General features: G+C 43.1%; 1 protein-coding gene across 3 annotated transcripts in view; it reads left to right on the plus strand.

Annotated features, from left to right (window-relative positions):
- LOC132117922 (plakophilin-1) overlaps window positions 1-20,281 on the plus strand; it is a 50,661-nt gene that overhangs the window by 11,693 nt on the left and 18,687 nt on the right. For 2 of the 3 annotated variants that reach the window (XM_059527286.1, XM_059527285.1), the window contains exon 3: window positions 16,961-17,215. The exons of the other annotated variant lie outside the window; for it this stretch is intronic. In XM_059527286.1, coding sequence (XP_059383269.1) covers window positions 16,961-17,215 — 255 coding nt within the window. The remainder of the gene's footprint in view (window positions 1-16,960; window positions 17,216-20,281) is intronic. 3 annotated transcript variants of the gene reach the window in all.

Genomic DNA, 20,281 nt, shown 5'->3' on the forward strand with positions numbered 1-20,281 from the left:
GCACTGTGAAACTCCTCGAGGGTGGAATGGTGACTACTCGCTGCCTCCATAATGGTCAGATCGTTCTGTAACGGTTTGGTATGGAAGACAGGAGGCAAATGCAAGTTGACAGAGTTTATTGTGATGAGATGAGATGGATGAAGGTGGGAGAGTGACGCAGGGACCTCGATGGCAGCACAGACTGGTGAGTAGGTGGGTTGAGTGCACTGGTAGAGATGACGGTGGTGGTAGATCCGTGAGAGGTGAAGATAATCCGTGTGAGAGAGGAACAATCCAGAGACGACCGAACAAGAGACAAGCAAGAGCAGGAACATGAGAATCAGGACAGACATCTAACACGGAGGACCTCAAACAACGATCTGACAAACAAGAGACGAAAGACAGGGTGTTAAATAGGCAGTTGGAATGAGATGCACCTGCCGCTGATCAGACGATCAGCGGCAACACCCACATGAAACAATCAACATGACGTAACATGAATACAGCTGGAGACGGTGCATTCATGAACAGGTGACATTTGTAGCAAAAACTCTAGTCTACGACACCCTGTTCTCAGAAGTCTTGTGAACATATGTGTTTAATGGCTTAAATTTAGTTTTTCACAAACCACGCATAAACTTGGTTTTCTTACAAACAATGTACATTTATACTGCTCACAAATTATTGTAGCCCAGTTGATGCTAAATATAGTATTATCCGACTTTAGCCATTAATATGTTTTTAAGATACTGAAAAAAAATGAAAACTTCTAAAGGGCCCCAAAACACCTCCAGACCCCAGAGGGTTAACAAAATGTAGGCAAACTGACTGTTAGTATAACATTGTATTATAGGCCTAGCTGTTTGTTTTGGAAATATCTCTTGAATTTTGATGAGTTTACGCTCTCAGCTAACAGTCATTTACAGTACATATTGTAATCAGTACAGACCGTGTTTATCCTTATTGCAAGCCAACCCATATTTAATGTAGCCTGGATTGTAAGTTTGTTTTGTTTATGGGTTTGCTTTGTTTTTTGGATTTGGGTATGTCACACAACCTTTCCATGTTGCTTTCCATCTGGCTGCGTTTACAAAGTAACAGATGAATCAAATTACTGTATTGTTTGTTTGAATGCACAACATTTGACCTCAATAAATGTTTGCTCCTCCCTTTCACAAGTCTTTCTTGCCCTGCTCTGCATGACTGTGGTAAAGGAATATGCTGAGTTAAATGTTTAAGCTCTATCTTTACCGTTAAAGCTGAAAATAATTTTGATTGTCACTCAGTTTGCAAAATCAAAAGGGAAAGAAAAGCAACATCACAAATAGAATAGATATAGATATAGATTTTTTCCCTTTCTCTTTGGATTGTTACAACCTCTTGGTGCATAAAGAAGATCTGTAAAGTTGCAAAGACTAAAGTCTCAAATCCAAAGAGATATTAGTTATAAAAGTTAAGAGATAACCATGCCCTCCTAAAAGAGCTCATTCTAAAACGCCCCCACATGTCTACATCATGATGTGGGAAGATTTCTATTTTTCTTTCAAAATGAACATTTCATTCAAAGAAAGAAGGTGTAACTTATTCTCACTGTTGTATTGTTGCTGCCGCATCGCCATGTTGTGGAGATGCTGTGTTTCATTGTGAAAGCAAACTACTTGGCCACCTGAATCACACTCTCATGAAAAGGCTGTTCAGGATGATTACGTTGAAACAGATCCTTGTGCAAATTTGCTGAAGAGACAGTTTCTTCTCACTGGATGCATACTTCTGCCCCCCCTGCACTTTTACAAAGTACATGGATGCAGCTCTCTCCCCTCAGAGACAGATGGGAAACCGCATTCTCAATTACCTCAACGACTGGCTCCTTCTTGCCTAGTCCTTAGCCACCTGGAGTGCCTGTGTCTTAGGGTCAATTTTGCAAAGAGCACTGTGACGAGTGGGGCGGGGCCGAGGGACATGGGAGCGAGGCCGGGGGAGTGATTGGAGATGAACTACACCTGTTCGTCCCACCGGTCTCGAGGCCCATGGAGGAGATGGAAGGATATAAAACTGGAGCGACGACAGTGAAGGACGAGAGAGGACCAGGCCTGGGCTTTTAGTTGTGTTTTGGTTTTTATTTTATCCGCACCAGTCGTCCGTGAGGGGCTGGTGCGCTGTTTTGTGTTTATTTTGAAATTAAAATGTTTTTGATTGTTCGCCGGTTCCCGCCTCCTTCTTCCGGATGAATATGAAGGTTTAATGGTTACAGTGGTGCCGAAGCCCGGGAGAAGGAGGGACGCGCTGCTGAAGATCCCTCGCCGCTGTGGTGAATCCGCGGTGCCATCGAGCTGGCGAGGAGTGTGCCGCCATGGACGCTCGAGGCGGTGGGCTGGAGCGAGTTGCCGGGGACGGGCGAGCTCGCTACCGGCCGCCCACGATGTGGAGAGACGGCTGCCGTCCGTGAGGGAGTGGAGGAGTCGGCGCCGTTCGCCAGGTGGCCGGAGCCTGCTGCCATCCGCCGGAACGGGGAGGAGCAGGGAACGGGGGACTCCTGCCGGCTGCCCAAAACCGGAGGAGCCGTCGCCGTCCACCGGGCGGCGGAGGAGTGTCGTGCCGTCCGCCGAGGGCCGTCCAGTGCCACCGCCAGGCACCGCGGAGGAGATCGCCCAGCTGGTGGAGGGCCGAGCAGCGGTGCGTCTGGGAACCGGAATTTTTTTTTTTTTTTTCCTCTCTCCCCTCTCTCGTCTCTGTCGCTCCTCCTTCCATCTCCTTTTCTCTCGCCTCGCCTGTCCTACCCCCAGGTTCCCGCAGGTTCCCGCAGGTCCCCGGGAGCGGCCCCCCCGGAGGGAGGGGGGGGGGGGGAGTAGAGCGCAGTCTCGGGAGTACCCCCCGGCCTGCGAGGGGCGATGGGGGTATGTGACAAGTGGGGCGGGGCCGAGGGACATGGGAGCGAGGCCGGGGGAGTGATTGGAGATGAACTACACCTGTTCGTCCCACCGGTCTCGAGGCCCATGGAGGAGATGGAAGGATATAAAACTGGAGCGACGACAGTGAAGGACGAGAGAGGACCAGGCCTGGGCTTTTAGTTGTGTTTTGGTTTTTATTTTATCCGCACCAGTCGTCCGTGAGGGGCTGGTGCGCTGTTTTGTGTTTATTTTGAAATTAAAATGTTTTTGATTGTTCGCCGGTTCCCGCCTCCTTCTTCCGGATGAATATGAAGGTTGATATCGTTACAAGCACGTTATTCCCCAGCCAGCGAACATAATGCCTCTCTACATAAATGAGAGGTAGACCTCTTCACCTCAGAAGACAATTGCCACTGCCCAGTTTATTTTATTATGCATCCAGTTGCTGCTCATCACAGCGTGAGTATAAGAAGTCAGCAGGTGCAGTGCATACCAGCTTTTCGCTTTGGAGCTGAGCGACAGTATTGTTCTGCTCAACTGTGTCTACTGTGAACTACGAGTTCAGCATGAAGGCATGGCCTTCTCACTGAGAAACCCCCGAAGAGGCCTGATTGCAGTCGTGCTTTCCTTTCTGCAGCAAGGGCTGGATTGAAAACTGTTTCCCTCCACCCTCAAAGTCCAGGTTGCTGCTTTTGCTGCATACCATGACCTCATGCATGGGAAGTCTTTAGGTAAGCATGACCTCTTCATCAGGTTCCTTAGAGGGGCCGGGAGGTTAAATCCTTCCCGGACCCCCTGTATACCCTCTTGGGACCTGACTCTAGTGCTGAAATGACTACAGCAGGGCCCATTCAAGCCTTTGCATTCAGTTGAGCTAAAGTTTATTTAATTGAAAACTCTGCTCCTGCTTGCACTGGCCTCCATCAAAAGGGTAGGGGACTTGCACGCATTTTCGGTCGACGATTCCTGTCAAGAGTTTGGGCCGGCTGACTCCCAGGTACTCCTGAGGCCCAGCCTGGCTACATGCCCAAGGTTCCCACTACACCCTTCAAAGACCAAGTGGTGAACTTACAAGTGCTGCCCCTGCCTTTTGCTTCCGGCATGCCACTAGGATGGCATTGCTGACAAGCGCTTTGTGCAAACTTTTCTGTTTTTCGTGTTTTTTTTTGTGTGTGTTATTCGTGTTACTTACTTTTGCTCAGACAGTACAGACTCTCATACAGTATGATCGAAAAACACTACTGGACATCTGATCTAATTTAAACTTCAGTTCGGAAACAACGCCACCTCGGAACTCCAACTTCAGCGTCTACGCGCTCCCCCTGTTGCCGGCCTGCATCTTAAGACACCGTCGGAAAGGCAAGCGTGCTGGAATTCTATGCAGATCGCGGAAAATACGTTTTAATCCTCCTCTCCCTACCATCTTGTTAGCCAACATACAGTCTCTGAATAACAAACTTGACAAACTTAATGCAAGAAATGCATACCAGCGGGACATTCGTAACTGCTGTGTTCTGGCTTTCTGTGAGACGTGGTTACACTCAGAAGTACCCGATACAACCATTACACTGCCTGGATTCTCCGTTTTTCTTAATGACAGATTGCTAAACTCCGTGTGCTTTCTGATTAACACTTGCTGGGGCACTAATGTTACATTTTATCTACACACTGCTCCCCTGAGATCAAACTGCTCTCCATTAAAGTGCGTCCCTTCTGCCTCCTGCGGGAGTTTAATTCTTAATCATTCTTAACTCATTCGTACAGTTGTTTACATCCCGCCTCATGCGGACAAAACTAAAGCATTGGACGAACCGTACAGCACCATAAACAGATTAGAAATTGCTCATCCTGACTCTGCTTTCATCGTTGTTGGGGATTAACCCAACGATGAGATCATTGATGGTGTTAAATCTCTGCATTTAACACCATCATCCCTACCAAACTTATAGCCAAACTGAAAGATCTGGGTCTTGACAGTCACTTATGTAACTGGGTCCTGGACTTCCTGACCGGCAGACCCCAGGTAGTTAGAATTGGCAATCACACATCCTCCTCACTTACACTCAGCATTGGTGCCCCACAGGGATGTGTACTCAGTCCTCTCTTGTACTCCCTATTCACTTATGACTGCTCTGCTAAGCACAGCTCCAACATCATCCTCAAATTTGCTGATGATGCAACTATCCTAGGACTCATCACTAATGGCTATGAGACATCCTACAGAGATGAGGTTGATGCACTCACAGCATGGTGTGTTGATAACAATCTCTCTCTAAAAATCAGCAAGACCAAGGAGATGATTGTGGACTACAGGAAGTCATAGAGAGAGGGTCACGTTCCCATTCACATCAATGGAGAGATAGTAGAGACAGTTAAGAGCTACAAGTTCCTTGGCATTCTCATCTCTGAGGATCTTTCCTGGAGCCTACACTCAGAGACCACAGTGAAAACAGCCCATCAGCGTCTCTACTTCCTGCGGATACTGAAGAGGTTCAGCATCTCTTCTAACATCATGTCAAACTTCTACCGCTGCACTATAGAGAGCATTCTGACCGGCTGCATCATGTATGGTAAGGCAACTGCTCTTCTTTGGACCGCAAAGCTCTTCAGCGAGTTGTGAGAACAGCAGAGCTAATCATTGGACATAAACTCCCAGCCTTACATGACATCTATCAGACTTGCTGCTTGAGAAAGGCTCGCTGAGTGTCTGTACCATTTTGAGTTCCTCCGTCACCCTATGCACCTGGACACAGCCGAACTTCCAGCACCAGGCCTTCATGATGAATCCATGAGAACCATGGGTTCCATATTGAGACCTAAGCGGTACTCAAACGTGTATAGTTCACGGTATAGCTTTGGATCCCTGTGTTTCTCCGGCAGACTTCTGCCTTTCCAAGAGGGCTTAATCACCCTAAATTTCTCCATATACAGCTAAACGGATGCTATCTGTGTATTTGCTTCCGAAAACTCCTTCGGGAAGGATGGGGCTTCCGCAGCATCCCTGTTCCCAGTGGAACGGGTACGTTTTCCCAGTGTTATCCAATCTCACATAGTCGGATAGTGCTCTGACAATGGTAAGTGGAACTACTTGTTCCAAGCCCCGGCCTACACCAAATAGGGGTGCAGGCGGCTCGCAAAAGGCGGTGGAAGGGGCAGCACCCATGGTGCTTTGGTAGGGAACCCTTTCAGAGGGAACAAGGGTTACCATAAGTAAGCAAGATGATGCATTGTCCCACAGGTAATCAGGCGAGTAAGTGCAGGAAACACAAGGTTCTCCTGGTGGCCCCCGTTTAGATGAACCAGCTGTGGCTATCAGAGTTAACTGTCCTGTTGATAGCGGCCCCTTGGCCTGTTCTGCTGAGACGGAATCTCCTTTCTCTAACGGATGGGACAATATGGCACCATCAGCCTTGCCTATGGGCCCTGCACCTCTGGCCGTTTGACGGGGGCATTCCAGCCTCCCAGAGCAAGTTTTGAACACAATTTCGGAGGCTAGAGCCTCATTTAATAGGTGCCTTTATGCCTTAAAGTGGTCTATTTTCTAATAATAGATACCTCTATGCCTTAAAGTGGTCTATTTTCATCTAGTAGATGCCTCTATGCCTTAAAGTGGTCTATTTTCTCTGCTTGGTGTCAAAACACCAGACTACCGATTTGACAAGAGATGTTGTCATATTTGCAAGAGCTGCTGGATAAGGGATGCTCCCCATCCATGCAAGTCATGTGGCGGCCATAATGGCTTCTCATGCCCCTATCAAGGGCCAATCTGTGGGCAGACACAGTGTGGTCATCCGCTTTCTAAGGGGTGACAGGAGGCTGAATCTGCCTCATCCCTCTACCATCCCTTCATGGGTTTTGCCCACAGTGCCGAGGGCCCATAAGCGGCTACAGTCTGCCAGCATTAGTTCGCTATCGCTGAAGACTGCCCTGCTTCTAGCACTGGCATCAGTAAAGCGAATAGGGGACCTGCAGGTGCTCTCTATTAGCACTGCCTGCCTGGAATTCGGGCCTAATGACAATAAGTCATCCTGAAACCAAGGCATGGTTGCGTACCTAAAGTGCTCTCCACTTCGTTCAGAGGACAGGTCATTATGCTCTCTGCGCTTCCTCTCTCTGAAGAGGACAGTGAGCCATCTCTGATCTGCCCAGTCAGAGATCTGAGAATCTATATTGAGCATTCTGTCCTCTATAGGCAGTCAGAACAACTCTCCTGGTCAATGGGCTCCTGGTCACGAAGCAAAGACTTTCTAAATGGATAATAGATGCCTTATCGCTAGCATACTCTTCCTTGAACCTTCAATGCCCAATTGGAGTACAGGCCCACTTGACAATTGGCATTGCCTCGTCTTGGGCGTGGTCCAGTGGTGTGTTCTTTGCGGATATTTGTGAGGCAGCCAGCTGGACCTCGCCGTCCACATTTGCTAGGTTTTATAACCTGGAAGTCCTTTCTGCTTAAGTGAGACATGCTGCATAAACAAATCTGGCAGAAAGCACTTGACCGTATCACACTCAAGCTCTTTGGCATCAGTTCACCTGTCACCCTTTGGCCCGTGGGTGTCACAGTGACAGGAATACTTTGGATTGATTAACGAGGCCAGGTGTGACCTCAAGGAGCTTAACCCTTCTCTATGGCAATGGATTGCTTATGGAAGTTTGATATCTTAATTGTTCCACTACATTAGCAAAATGTGATTGTACTATTCTCATATGCGTCTAACATGATGCAGTACGAGTGTAGTATCGAAAGGCAACTTACTCTGTTACTTAATGTAACCTCAGTTCCCTGAGAAATAGGAACGAGTACTGTGTTGCTAGCCATGCTAGTCATCACTTCAGTTGAAATAACCTGAGAATCCTGTGGTAAACAACAGCTTATATAGCTAGAGTTCCCCGCCAATTCTGGGGGGCTTTGGGAGGCATAGCGTACTTCGTTGCCATAGGCTCGCGCAGCTCTGCTGCCTAGCCATTGGTTCATTTTTTTAATACACTGCACGAACCACTGGCCGTGCAGTTTCACTGCGCGAATGAAAAAGTCTTCAGTTCAGGAGAAAAAGGCTTTTTCCCATATGCGTCTAGCAAGCCGCAGTACTCGTTCCCGTATCTCAGGGAACCGAGGTTATGTTAAGTAACAGAGTATGTTTCCTTTTAATCCCTTTCCCGGTATTTGTGTGTGTGTGTGTTCCACTGTGCTGCATTTTAAATGGTGCTGTTGCACTACATGTTCTTGTTTTACCTGCGCATTTTGTTTAGTTTTTTCCCTTTATCAAAACGTAGAAATAAAAGTACTTCTACTTTTTTATACTCGAGTACAATTTAAAGTTGTACTTTTTTACTTTTACTTAAATGTTTTTGGTGGACAAAACCAGCAGTTAAATTCCAGGTTGCAGCAAAGTCAGATTGGCAGAAGAATAATCATGTGTTTCCTGTGGTCTTGTCCCAGTGGTCGTCTGAGACAAGGTTTTTACAGGGGATCTGTATCTGGGGCTCTAGTTGTCCTGGTCTCCACTGTCTTTCAGGGCTGTAGAGGTCCTTTCTAGGTGCTGATCCACCGTTTGGTCTGGATACGTACTAGATCCGGGTGGCTGCGGTGACCTTCTGACTTGGATACAGACTGGATCTGGTGGCTACGGTGACCTCGGAATAAGAGAGAAACTATTATTAGCGTAGATGCCATTCTTCTAATGATGTAGCAAGTACATCGGGTGTAATGGGAAGTGTTCCCGGTTCTGGTTTACCTAATTAAAGGATTTGGATATTAGAAGCATATTAGTGTGTTATGTGTAAGCCAGGTTAAAGAGATGGGTCTTTAATCTCCTTTTGGTATTGCAAGAGTGTGTCTGCCTCCCGAACAATGTTAGGTAGGTTATTCCAGAGTTTAGCCGCAAAATAAGAAAAGGGTTTTATATTATACAATTTTCTGAGTTTTGAGAATGCAGTGGCCGTGGGGGATTATAATGTAACAAGAGCTCATTCAAGTACTGAGGTGCTAAACCGTTCAGGGCTTTATAAGTAATAAGCAAGATTTAAAAATGTATACGATGTTTAATAGGGAGCCAGTGCAGTGTTGACAGAACAGGGCTAATATGGTCATACTTCCAGGTTCTAGTAAGAACTCTAGCTTAGGGGTGCACCGATCCGATATTAGGATCGGATATCGTCCGCAATACTGACAAAATAACTGGATCGGGGATCGGAAAAATTAACAGATCCACGGGCCGATCCAGGTTTTTTTTTTTCGTCGCTACAGGACCTACGTCATTCGTCAGCTTCACGTTTGTCACATGCTAGAAGCAACATGGAGCGTTCCAGAGAGTCTGCTGTGTGGAGATATTTCACGCTTGCCACGCCAACTAGTTCGTCGGCTGTTTGCAATGTCTGCAAAGTAAATGTTTCGAGGGGAGGTGGTATTACTACCAAGTACAATACTACCAATTTAATCAAGCACATCCAGAAACACCATGCTAAGGAGCACGCTGAATTCCTGCAGCTCAGCAAATCAAAAGGAGCGGACAATAAAGCCCAGCAACTAACTTTGCAGCGATGCATTTCAATGATGCGAAAAGTTTCCGATGGAAAGCATGAAAGCATCGGCAATTACACAGAAACTTGTAGAATTCATTGTTTTAGATGCTCAACCAATGTCAGTTGTTGAAGACGAGGGCTTCCGTCGCCTACTGGAACACTTAGAGCCGAGGTACTCTCTTCCATCACGCAAGTTTTTTTCCGAGACCGCACTGCCAGAACTGTACAAAACTACAGATATATGGAGCTCTGCTGTGAGTCCGATGTCGCTTTTAAGTTTAACAGTCCACTGGTTGGACACGAGCTGTACACCACATGTTGCAATGCTTCAAGCTAAGAACTTTCATGGTTCACACACCAGCGATACCATTTCGGCTGCAATTAAGGATATACTTGACCAGTGGCACATTCCTTTGTATAAAGTGCATGTCATACTCCGGGACAATGCAAGCAACATGAAAAAGGCCATGGACAACATGGGGGTGCGGAGCTTAGGCTGCTTTGCTCACAGCTTGCAGCTTGTAGTCAATGAGGGACTGCTGTCACAACGGAGTGTGAGCGATGCCATTGCAATCGGTAGACAAATTGTGGGGCATTTTAAACATTCTCCACTTGCATATTCAAGGCTGCAAAATATACAGCTCCAGATGCAAATGCAACCTAAACGCCTGCCACAAGACGTCAGAACAAGGTGGAATTCTACATACTTGATGATACAGAGTCTTCTGGAACAGAAGCGAGTCCTCTGTGCTTACATTGCTGACCATGACCTGCCCAGTACACTGACCGCTAACCAATGGGCTTTGCTGGAAAAAACGAACCCCTATATGCACTTGCCACCCTGCTGGACCCGAGATATAAAGACAGGTAAAATTGTGTAACCTAAATAATTACATTAGGTCTATCTTATAGATTTTTTTTTTACTCACTTTTTATTCCACAATAACACTTCTACTGTATTTGATGAGATGGTATGCTGTAAATTTAAACATTTAGAATATAAATTATGTAGGGTTATATATATATATATATATATATATATATATATATATTACTTTATTCAGCCTCAGGTGTCAAAAAGTGTTTCATTTAGCCTAACCTATGTTTTATTTCTGTTTCAGATACTTTACAAGTGCACAATCTGCAAAGCGTGCAAAAGATGCACTGACAGGGGAACTAGAGGAAGACCTGAAGAGGAGCACAGCTGGAGCATCACAGGCCGCAGAACCACAGGAAAAGTTCCCTCGGGTGGAAGCATCAGCACCAAGCAGCTTTATGCAAGAGTTTGACCAAATTGTGGAAGAGTGTGAAGATCCCGGTGCAGCAAGCAGCTCTAGCCCTGCAGTCCAACTGCATGGATATCTTGCAGAGAAAACCATTGCTGCCTCAGACAACCCATACCATTACTGGGGAGTAGTGTTGTCAAAAGACCCGCTACTTCGGTACCAAGTCGGAACTAAAAAAATGTAAATGTGACGGTACCAGGTTTCTTTAAGTACCGGTAGTACCGAGGTCCCGTTCAAACCCAGTTCAGCGCTATGATTTCCGCAAAGCAGAAAACGAGGACGGAATCTCAAAATCCAGTCATGAAAATGAAACTTACATTTCAATATGGACAGTCATGGAATTTGTCAAAGTTAGCATACATTAATCCAATCAAATCTCCATATGGACCAGTATCTGTAACGTTAAATGTTAAGCCGCAAAAGTTGTTTGAAATATGAATCCGTGTTCTGCGCGTCTCTGTGTGAATGAATGAATGGCAGAGACGTGCGGGTTTGTTTACTACATAGACTGAAGCGCATGTCGCTTGCATTAATTTCAGCATCTGAGCTTCAGAGTTCTCTCTCCATCAAGCGATCTGAACTTTTCAGTTCATCTCAATGGACGCACAGCGCACCTGTATTTGATGCTCTTTAAACTCTTTGTGAAGGCGCACGACACACCGTCGCTTTACTGATAGCGCTGTTTCTCACACATGCAAAGAGAGAGAGAGAGAGAGTCTTACCACGCTGAATCGACACGCTATATGTAAACTATTCTTTGTTGTCTTCTCCTGTCAAAATAATGGAGTTCATCTAGAATTATTCATATACATTTTCGAACAAGACATACCGGTTTCTTCGGTAGTGGGCGGAGCTAATGCGGAAATGGCAATTTCATTGGCTGGCGCTGATCTCTTACTGTCCCTGTTTTAATTTCAGCAAATCAGTTTGACTGAACGCAGACAACGTGATTAATATTCATGAACCCAGCAGCTCATCAATTCATAGTGCATTGTATTTACATTAGTATGATAGTAGAATTAGTAGTAGTATTATCTTTTAATAATAATTAATATGATCTATTACTATTTTTTTTTAAAGAAACCCTCAATGATCAAAAATATCTTAAGCATCACCACCAGTCTTAAGTTCCGTAAAAATGACAAATATGCATTCATTAGGCCTAAAAGTTAATTTTTACATAATGGCATTGTGCTAGAAATATTACTATTATTTAGTAAAATGTATGTGATACTGCTACTACTTGAAAAAATTTATAAAACTTTATTTTGTAAAGAAATAAATCAATATTTCTTCCATGTTTTAATTTTAATAGCAAATCCCCTATATTTACCAAAAATAAAATGTTTAAATTTCATAAATTAAAAGAAAAAAAATTAAATTTGGGTGAAACTTGTTTATTGTTTTTCATAATTATATAACTTGTAGAAAAACTTTAAACACTATTTTAAATAAGTATAAAGAATGGCATTGGTTTTATTTTTAGTGCTAAAAAGTTTTTTTTTTTTAATTAGCATATTTTTGTGTTTTGCTTTGGTACCGAAATTGGTACCGAGAACCGTGGATTTTCACTGGTATCGGTACCAAATACTGAAATTTTGGTACCGTGCATGACAACACTACTGGGGAGTCAACAAATACAGATTACCTTGTCTTGCTGCTACTGTCACAAAATACCTCTGTGCCCCCTGCACTAGTGTAGAAAGTGAGAGAGTGTTCAGCACAGTTTCCAACATTGTGGATGAAAAGAGAAGTAGGCTTACAGCAGAGAGAGCAGAAATGCTTGTCTTCATGAGAAAGAATTTGCCATTGCTGATTAAGTGAGCATTCACAGGTCATGTTTGTGATGGTGGTGTGACACTGCACTACATGTTTACAATGTATGGTTATTATTATTTGTATGTGTGATCAAGTTGTTTGACCAACTGTTTGTTTATTCTGCATTTGTTTATTACTCAGGTTAACCTGCTATGTTGCATTTTAAATTCCTGTTTGCAGGACTTTGCACTTTATACTTTTGTTTACAATGTTTGGTTACTGTTTGATTACTATTGTATGTTCAACCAATGCACTGTTTTGTTTCTTGTGGCTACTTTTTATTTATTTTAATTTAAGAGTTTGATTACATTATATTTTAGATTTGAATGCACAATTGTTATATAACAAATTTATAAGAATTCAAATATTTTTTGACATGTTAACAATGTTTGGTGACTGTCAGATTACTATTGTATGCTTGACCAATGCACAAAAAAATAAGTTTGATTACATTCTATTTTAGATTTGAATGCACAATTGTTTTTTAAATAAATAAGAATTCAACACTTTACATACAACTGTTATTTTGTCTTAGTTATGTTTAGTTAGTAAAATCTGGTGCCTTTAGTCTCTTCAAGGAAGGTATAAGGTGGAAGGTATACAGTTTATTATTAATTCAACAATAGTATCGGATCGGTATCGGGTATCGACAAATACACAAAGCCCAGGCATCGGTATCAGTATCGGGACTGAAAAAGTTGGATCGGTGCACCCCTACTCTAGCTGTTGCATTTTGGACTACCTGGAGTTTGTTTACCAACCGTGCAGAACAACCACCCAAAAAGCATTACAATAATCTAACCTTGAGGTCATAAATGCATGGATTAACATTTCTGCATTTGACATTGAGAGCATAGGCCGTAATTTAGATATATTTTTGAGCTGGAAAAATGCAGTTTTACAAATACTAGAAATGTGGCTTTCTAAGGAAAGATTGCTATCAAATAGCACACCTAGGTTCCTAACTGATCACGAAGAATTGACAGAGCAGCCATCAATTCTTAGACCGCATTCAAGGTTATTACATGCAGAGTTTTTAGGTCCTATAATTAACCCTTTCGAGTCGATTAACGTGTAAAGTATACGCGTTATAAGGCATTTTCTACTGATAACCCCGATAAGAACTTTGATTACACTTTCAGTTTTGATCATACAGATCAGAGCAATACATCAATCGAATCTGTAAAGGGTCTACTTTTTTTTGTACACAGTTATAATAACAATAAAACTTTGTGCATTTATAAAATAAAGATAACAAACAAGGTGAGCTGTCTGCAGCCTTTGTCTGCGGTGATCTTCATTTAGTCACACATCATTAAAATTAACTGTAACTCAGTGAATACTCAACGAAGAGACATGAGAGATATAGCTATAGAAAGCTTGACATGTCTACTTATAAACTAAACAAGTGCTGCTGAAAACGAATATTCTGTGATAAAGTAATCCATATGAAAACCACGCAATGTCCGTTTTTCATGTCTCCCTTCATTATCTCCCTTCATTAAGTCTCTTTTTATTTATTTATACACTTTTACTAGTTTTCACATAACGTGTAAACATTTTACTAATTAGACTTTTCCAAACTATAATTCATGACTAAATGTATAATCAAGTGACACAGCTCTTTTCAACATTAATAATAATAAAAATGATAAATGTAACAAATTAGCTCAAAGTAAGATGTACATAATTAATCATAACGGGTCATTATTATTACATTCATATTCAGGAATTACTTGTAGCATTATAGCATTAATAGTACAATAAAATGATTTGTTCATCCGCAGGACGGACAGTGTTTATCGTTTATTGACTTTTACTGAACGTGAAATCATTTCTCTGGCCACGACAAATTATTTTATTACTAATACATTGCTCCCAGAGCATGTAACGAAAACCTTAACGTTAAAGTGACCTCGTCCTGTGAGCAGTGAACACAGACAACCAAGTGTGAATACATATGGATGTTTATTAAACTACACTACAGGGGAACATGAAACATCTGACTAAACAGAAGCATACATTAAACATAGATGCCAATGCAAAAAAAGGCATGGATAGAGAGAGACAGAGAGAGAGGGAGAGAGCGAGAGAGAGAGCGTGTCTTTGGGGTCAAGTTGTGTTTTTTTGATGAGAGGCTTAATAACAGCCAGTTTGAAGGTTTTTGGTACATATCCTAATGACAATGAGGAATTAATAATAGTCAAAAGAGGATCTATGACTTCTTGAAGCACCTCTTTTAGGAGCTTAGATTGAATAGGGTCTATCATACATGTTGTTGGTTTAGATGATTTAACAAGTTTATACAATTCTTCCTCTCCTATAGTAGAGAATGAGTGGAACTGTTCCTCAGGGGATCTATAATGCACTGTCTGATGCAATATTGTAGCTGACAGCTGAATGGTTTCAATTTTATCTCTAATAGTATCGATCTTAGAGGTAAAGTAGTTCATAAAGTCATTACTGCTGTGATATTGGGCAATGTCAACACTTGTTGATGCTTTATTTTTCATTTAGCCACTGTATTGAATAAATACCTGGGGTTATGTTTGTTTTCTTCTAAAATAGACGAAAAGTAATCAGATTTAGCAGTTTTTAATGCTTTTCTGTAGGATAGGTTACTTTCCCTCCAAGCAATAGGAAATACCTCTAGTCTTGTTTTCCTCCAGCTGCGCTCCATTTTCCGGGCTGCTCTCTTTAGGGTGCGAGTGTGCTCATTATACCATAATTTCAGACTGTTTTCCTTGACCTTCCTTAAGCATAAAGGAACAACTGTATTTAAAATGCTAGAAAAGACAGAGAGTCCATAGTTTCTGTTACATATTCAAGTTGTTCTGAGGTTTTGGATATGCTAAGTAATTCAGATACTTCACAAAGATTACTTACGAAGCAGTCTTTTGTGGTAGAAGTGATGGTTCTACAATACTTGTAACAAGAAGTAGAATTTACAGTTTTAGCTATATGAAGTTTGCCCAAAAATAAATAGTGATCTGAGATATCATCACTTGGTTGCATAATTTCAGCACCATCAACATCAGTTCCATGTGACAGTATTAAATCTAGAGTATTATATTGAAAATGAGTGGGTCCTGAGATATAAAAACCAGAGATATAATCTTTAAAAATTCTGGCAGTTTAATGCCTGCAAAAATAGCTTGTAGGGACTACAATTAATTAATTTAAAAATAGAAATTTACTTACATTTACATTTACATTTAATCATTTAGCAGACGCTTTTATCCAAAGCGACTTACAAATGAGAACAATAGAAGCAGTCAGGTCAACAAGAGAACAACTACAGTATACAAGTGCCATGACAACTCTCAATTAGTCTAATATAGAACACATAGCCAGGATTTTTTTTTTTTTTTTTTTATAAATGAAAAGACAAGAAAAGGAAAAGTGGTAGTGTTAGTTGGTTAAGTGCAGACAAAAAAAGATGAGTCTTTAGATGTTTCTTTAAAATGAGTAAAGACTCAGCTGTACGAATTGAGATTGGGAGGTCATTCCACCAGCTGGGCACAGTCCAGGAAAAGGTCCTTGAGAGTGATTTTGAACTTCTTTGGGATGGCACCACAAGGCATCGTTCACTTGCAGAGCGCAAACTTCTGGAGGGCACATAAGATTTAACCAGTGAGTTTAGGTAAGTTGGTGCCGTCCCAGTGGTCGTCTTGTAGGCAAGCATCAGTACCTTGAATTTGATGCGAGCGGCTACTGGTAGCCAGTGTAACCTGATGAGGAGAGGAGTAACGTTAGCTTTTTCCGGCTCATTGAAGACAACCCTTGCTGCTGCATTAATAAAATAAAAATAAAATAAAATAAAAAAAACAGGAAGGGGGCAAAACACTTTTCACACCACTGTATTTCTGAGGGATGGACTTCATATAAACGGGAAGTCATCGGAGCGTTCAAATGAGAAAGGACAGAGTGTGAAAAATTAAATCACAATTAATAACTCGCAATTGCAAGATAAAAAGTCACAATTCTGAAAAAGTCTGAATTATGAACACTGAATAGCAAGATATAAAAACATCTGAGACAAAAAGTCTCATTTGTGAGATATAAAGGAGGGAAAAAGTTAGAATTGTTAGTTAAATCGCAATTGTGAGACAAATGTCAGATTTGTGAGATATACTGTATGATCAAAATTGTGAGAAAGCAAAAAATGTATGAACTTTTTAAATATTTTTATTCTTTGACAGAAAAAAAAACTTCCACAACAAACATCACATTTCTACGTAAAAAAATTGTTGTGGAAATTAAAGGTGTACTCACACTAGGCCTTTTGAACCCCCCGAGAGTGTTTTACCCTGTTCATTTAACTGGTGTGAGCGCTTCGATGATTGTTCGATGATTTGCTGAAGTTGTATGCATATAAATACTGATAATAAATATTAATTTATCTTATTCATGATTTTTTTCTTAATCCATTAGTGCTTTATTCATCATTGCTTTTTATTTGCCCAGACTGGTAGCAGCTTGTCAGTGCGCAACACAGTGAGAAGACAAACCCCGAGCAGCCATTGGGAGTCTCAGATGAACTGGAATGCACAGTCTCCGCCTAATGGGATGAGACGCGGTGGCAGCGACCCAGCTTTGAATAAGGCAGCCGGCACAATTACCCAGCAGTCCAGGTCTTCAACTGTGCGATATAACAGAGCGACTGGACAATCCATGAGACACCAGGAGAATAACCTGCCTGCCAGCACCAGCAAATCACAGGTCGCAAGCATCAAATCTATTTATACTTCATAATTTCAAATTTTTAGTGAATTGTTGGCCTTCTGGGAAGCATATTAATTTATTGTACATGTACTCAATACTTGGTAAGGGCTACTTTTGCTTTAATTACTGCCTCAATTCGGTGTGGCATGGAGGTGATCAGTTTGTGGCACTGCTGAGGTGGTATAGAGGCCCAGGTTTCTTTGACAGTGGCCTTCAGCTCATCTGCATTTCTTTGTCTCTTGTTTCTCATTTTCCTCTTGACAATACCCCATAGATTCTCTATGGGGTTCAGGTCTGGTGAGTTTACTGGCCAATCAAGCACACCAACACCATGGTCATATAACCAACTTTTGGTGCTTTTGGCAGTGTGGGCAGGTGCCAAATCCTGCTGGAAAATGAAATCAGCATCTTCAAAAAGCTGGTCAGCAGAAGGAAGCATGAAGTGCTCCAAAATTTCCTGGTAAATGGGTGCAGTGACTTTGGTTTCCCAAAAAAACACAATGGACCAACACCAGCAGATGATATTGCAACCCAAATCATCACAGACTGTGGAAACTTAACACTGGACTTCAAGCAACTTGTGCTATGAGCTTCTCAAGCCTTCCTCCAGACTCTAGGACCTTGGTTTCCAAAAGAAATACAAATCTTGCTCTCATCTGAAAAGAGGACTTTGGACTACTGAGCAACAGTCCAGTTGTTCTTCTCCTTAGCCCGGATAAGATGCCTCTGACATTGTCTGTGGTTCAGCAAATTCCTTGACACGTCTGTGTGTGTTGGCTCATGATACCTTGACCCCAGGCTCAGTCCATTCCTTGTGAAGTTCACTCAAATTCTTGAATCGATTTTGCTTGACAATCTTCATAAGGGTGCGGTTCTCTCAGTTGGTTGTGCATTTTTTCTTTCACACTTTTTCCTTCTACTCAACTTTCTGTTAACATGCTTGGATACAGCTCTCTTGTGAACAGCCAGCTTTTTTGGCAATGAATGTTTGTGGCTTACCCTCCTTGTGAAGGGTGTCAATGATTGTCTTGTGGAAAACTGTCAGATCAGCAGTCTTTTCCGTGATTGTGTAGCCTAGTGAACCAAACTGAGGCTCAGGAAATCTTTGCAGGTGTATTGAGTTGATTAACTGATTGGCATGTCACCATATTCTAATTTGTTCATATGTGAATTCAGTGAATTGGTGGGTTTTTGTTAAATGTGAGCCAAAATCATCACATTTAAAAGAACCAAAGACTTAAACTACTTCAGTCTGTGTGCATTTAATTTATTTAATACACAAGTTTCACAATTTGAGTTGAATTACTGAACTAAATGAACTTTTCCACGACATTCTAATTTATTGAGATGCACCTGTATGCCATGGACAAGCCCATTAGCACATGGAGGATGTTTGGGTTAGAGCATTTGTCTTTTAAGGGTTTTTTGGACTCGTTTGTCCTCAGTGGAAGGCAGTCAGCTCTGCAACGAGAGGTGCTTTCTCATGTGTTGCCTCTTCACAAGATGGCCCCCAGTTCAGAGCCTTATACCAAAATGGCCGCCAGTCCAGAGCCTCTTCACAGGATGGCCACCAGTCCTGAGTCTCGTCCGGTCATGGCCACCACACCAGTTTCTCATTCCATCATGGCCGCCACTCCAGCATCTTGTCTCTTCGTGGCTAGCTTTCCAGAGCCTTTCCATAGAATGGCTGCCAGTCTGGAACCTTTTCTCAAGGTGAGCCCAAGGCTTTTGAGGCTGGCTTCCAGTTTGGCGGACTCACCGCGGAGGTCTGTCAGAGCTGCTGGCATCTTTAGGCTGTTAACTAGTCCGGTTGTTCAGGACGACCTGAAACTGGTGGTCCCTAGTCTGGTGGTCCTGGAGTACACAATGCAAGTGGTCCTTAGTTCAGTGGTTTCAAAGGTCCCTGAGCTATCCACTCCAGTACAGCCTACCACATAACAGCCCACTCTCATGGCTCTCACTGAGCAGCCTGCTCTTCTTGTCTAGTCCGTGGTGGCTGCTACAGAGCAGCTCGATTTCACTGCTGCTGCCATTGTCAGGAAGGATGTCTTCTCCTTTCACCTTAGAGCTTTTCTGTGGGCATGGGCCGGAGTTCGCTTTGGCTTCCCGGGAGCCTGCTTCAGAGTCCACTCGAGAATCAGTTCCAGTCTGGGAGCCTTCAGAGCCCCCTCAAAAGCCTGTTCCAATCCGGGAAGGCTCAGAATCCACTCAAGAACCTGCTCCAGCCCAAGGGCCTTCAGAGTCCACTCCAGAGCCTGCTCCAATCTAGGAGCTCTCAGAGTTCACTCAAGAACCTGCTCAGCTGTGGTGGTCAAGAACTCTGCCTGCGCTGCCTTGGTGATCTACAGTGCCACCGTGATGGTCTTCAGCCCCACCTGCACCAATGTGGTGGTCTCCAGCTCCACCCGATCCACCATGGTGGCCCGCTTTGCAGTATGTGCCATGCTTTGCAGTAGTGGTCGTCTGCTCCTCCTTGGGGATCTTCAGTCATTCCTGCTCCGCTGTGATGGTCTTCTGCACTGGCGTGGAGGTTTTCTGAGTGGCTGTGGTGGGCTTCAGCTTCGCACTAGTGGGATTTAGCTGAGCATGCTTTACCCTCATCCGTCTCTGGTCCACCTCCCTCCTGGACTTTTGGATTGGGGAGCATTCTGTCACGATATTCAGCTGGTCTGCCTTTGAAGGCCACCAGAGGTCACTGTGTCAGTTTGTTGAGCACATGGCTTGTTGTTTTTTTGTTGGTACCATGTGCTCTCCTGTCTATTGTCTGACCCCGCCCTTCTTGTTATCTCATTATTGTTTCAGTAATTCCAACTGTGTCTTTCTCGATACCCTCCTAATTTGTCTCCCTATTTATTCTCCTGGTGTCTGCAGTCCTGTGCTGTTTCTTTGTCAGAAGTTCTTGTTGTATGTGTCAAGCCTCTGCAATTGATCCAGAATGCAGCAGCAAGGGTTGTCTTCAATGAGCCAAAAAAAGCTCACGTTACTCCTCTCCTCATCAGGTTACACTGGCTACCAGTAGCCGCTCGCATCAAATTCAAGGTACTGATGCTAGCCTACAGGACG

Source organism: Carassius carassius, chromosome 37, assembly GCF_963082965.1.
Source record: "Carassius carassius chromosome 37, fCarCar2.1, whole genome shotgun sequence".
NCBI lineage: Eukaryota > Metazoa > Chordata > Actinopteri > Cypriniformes > Cyprinidae > Carassius > Carassius carassius.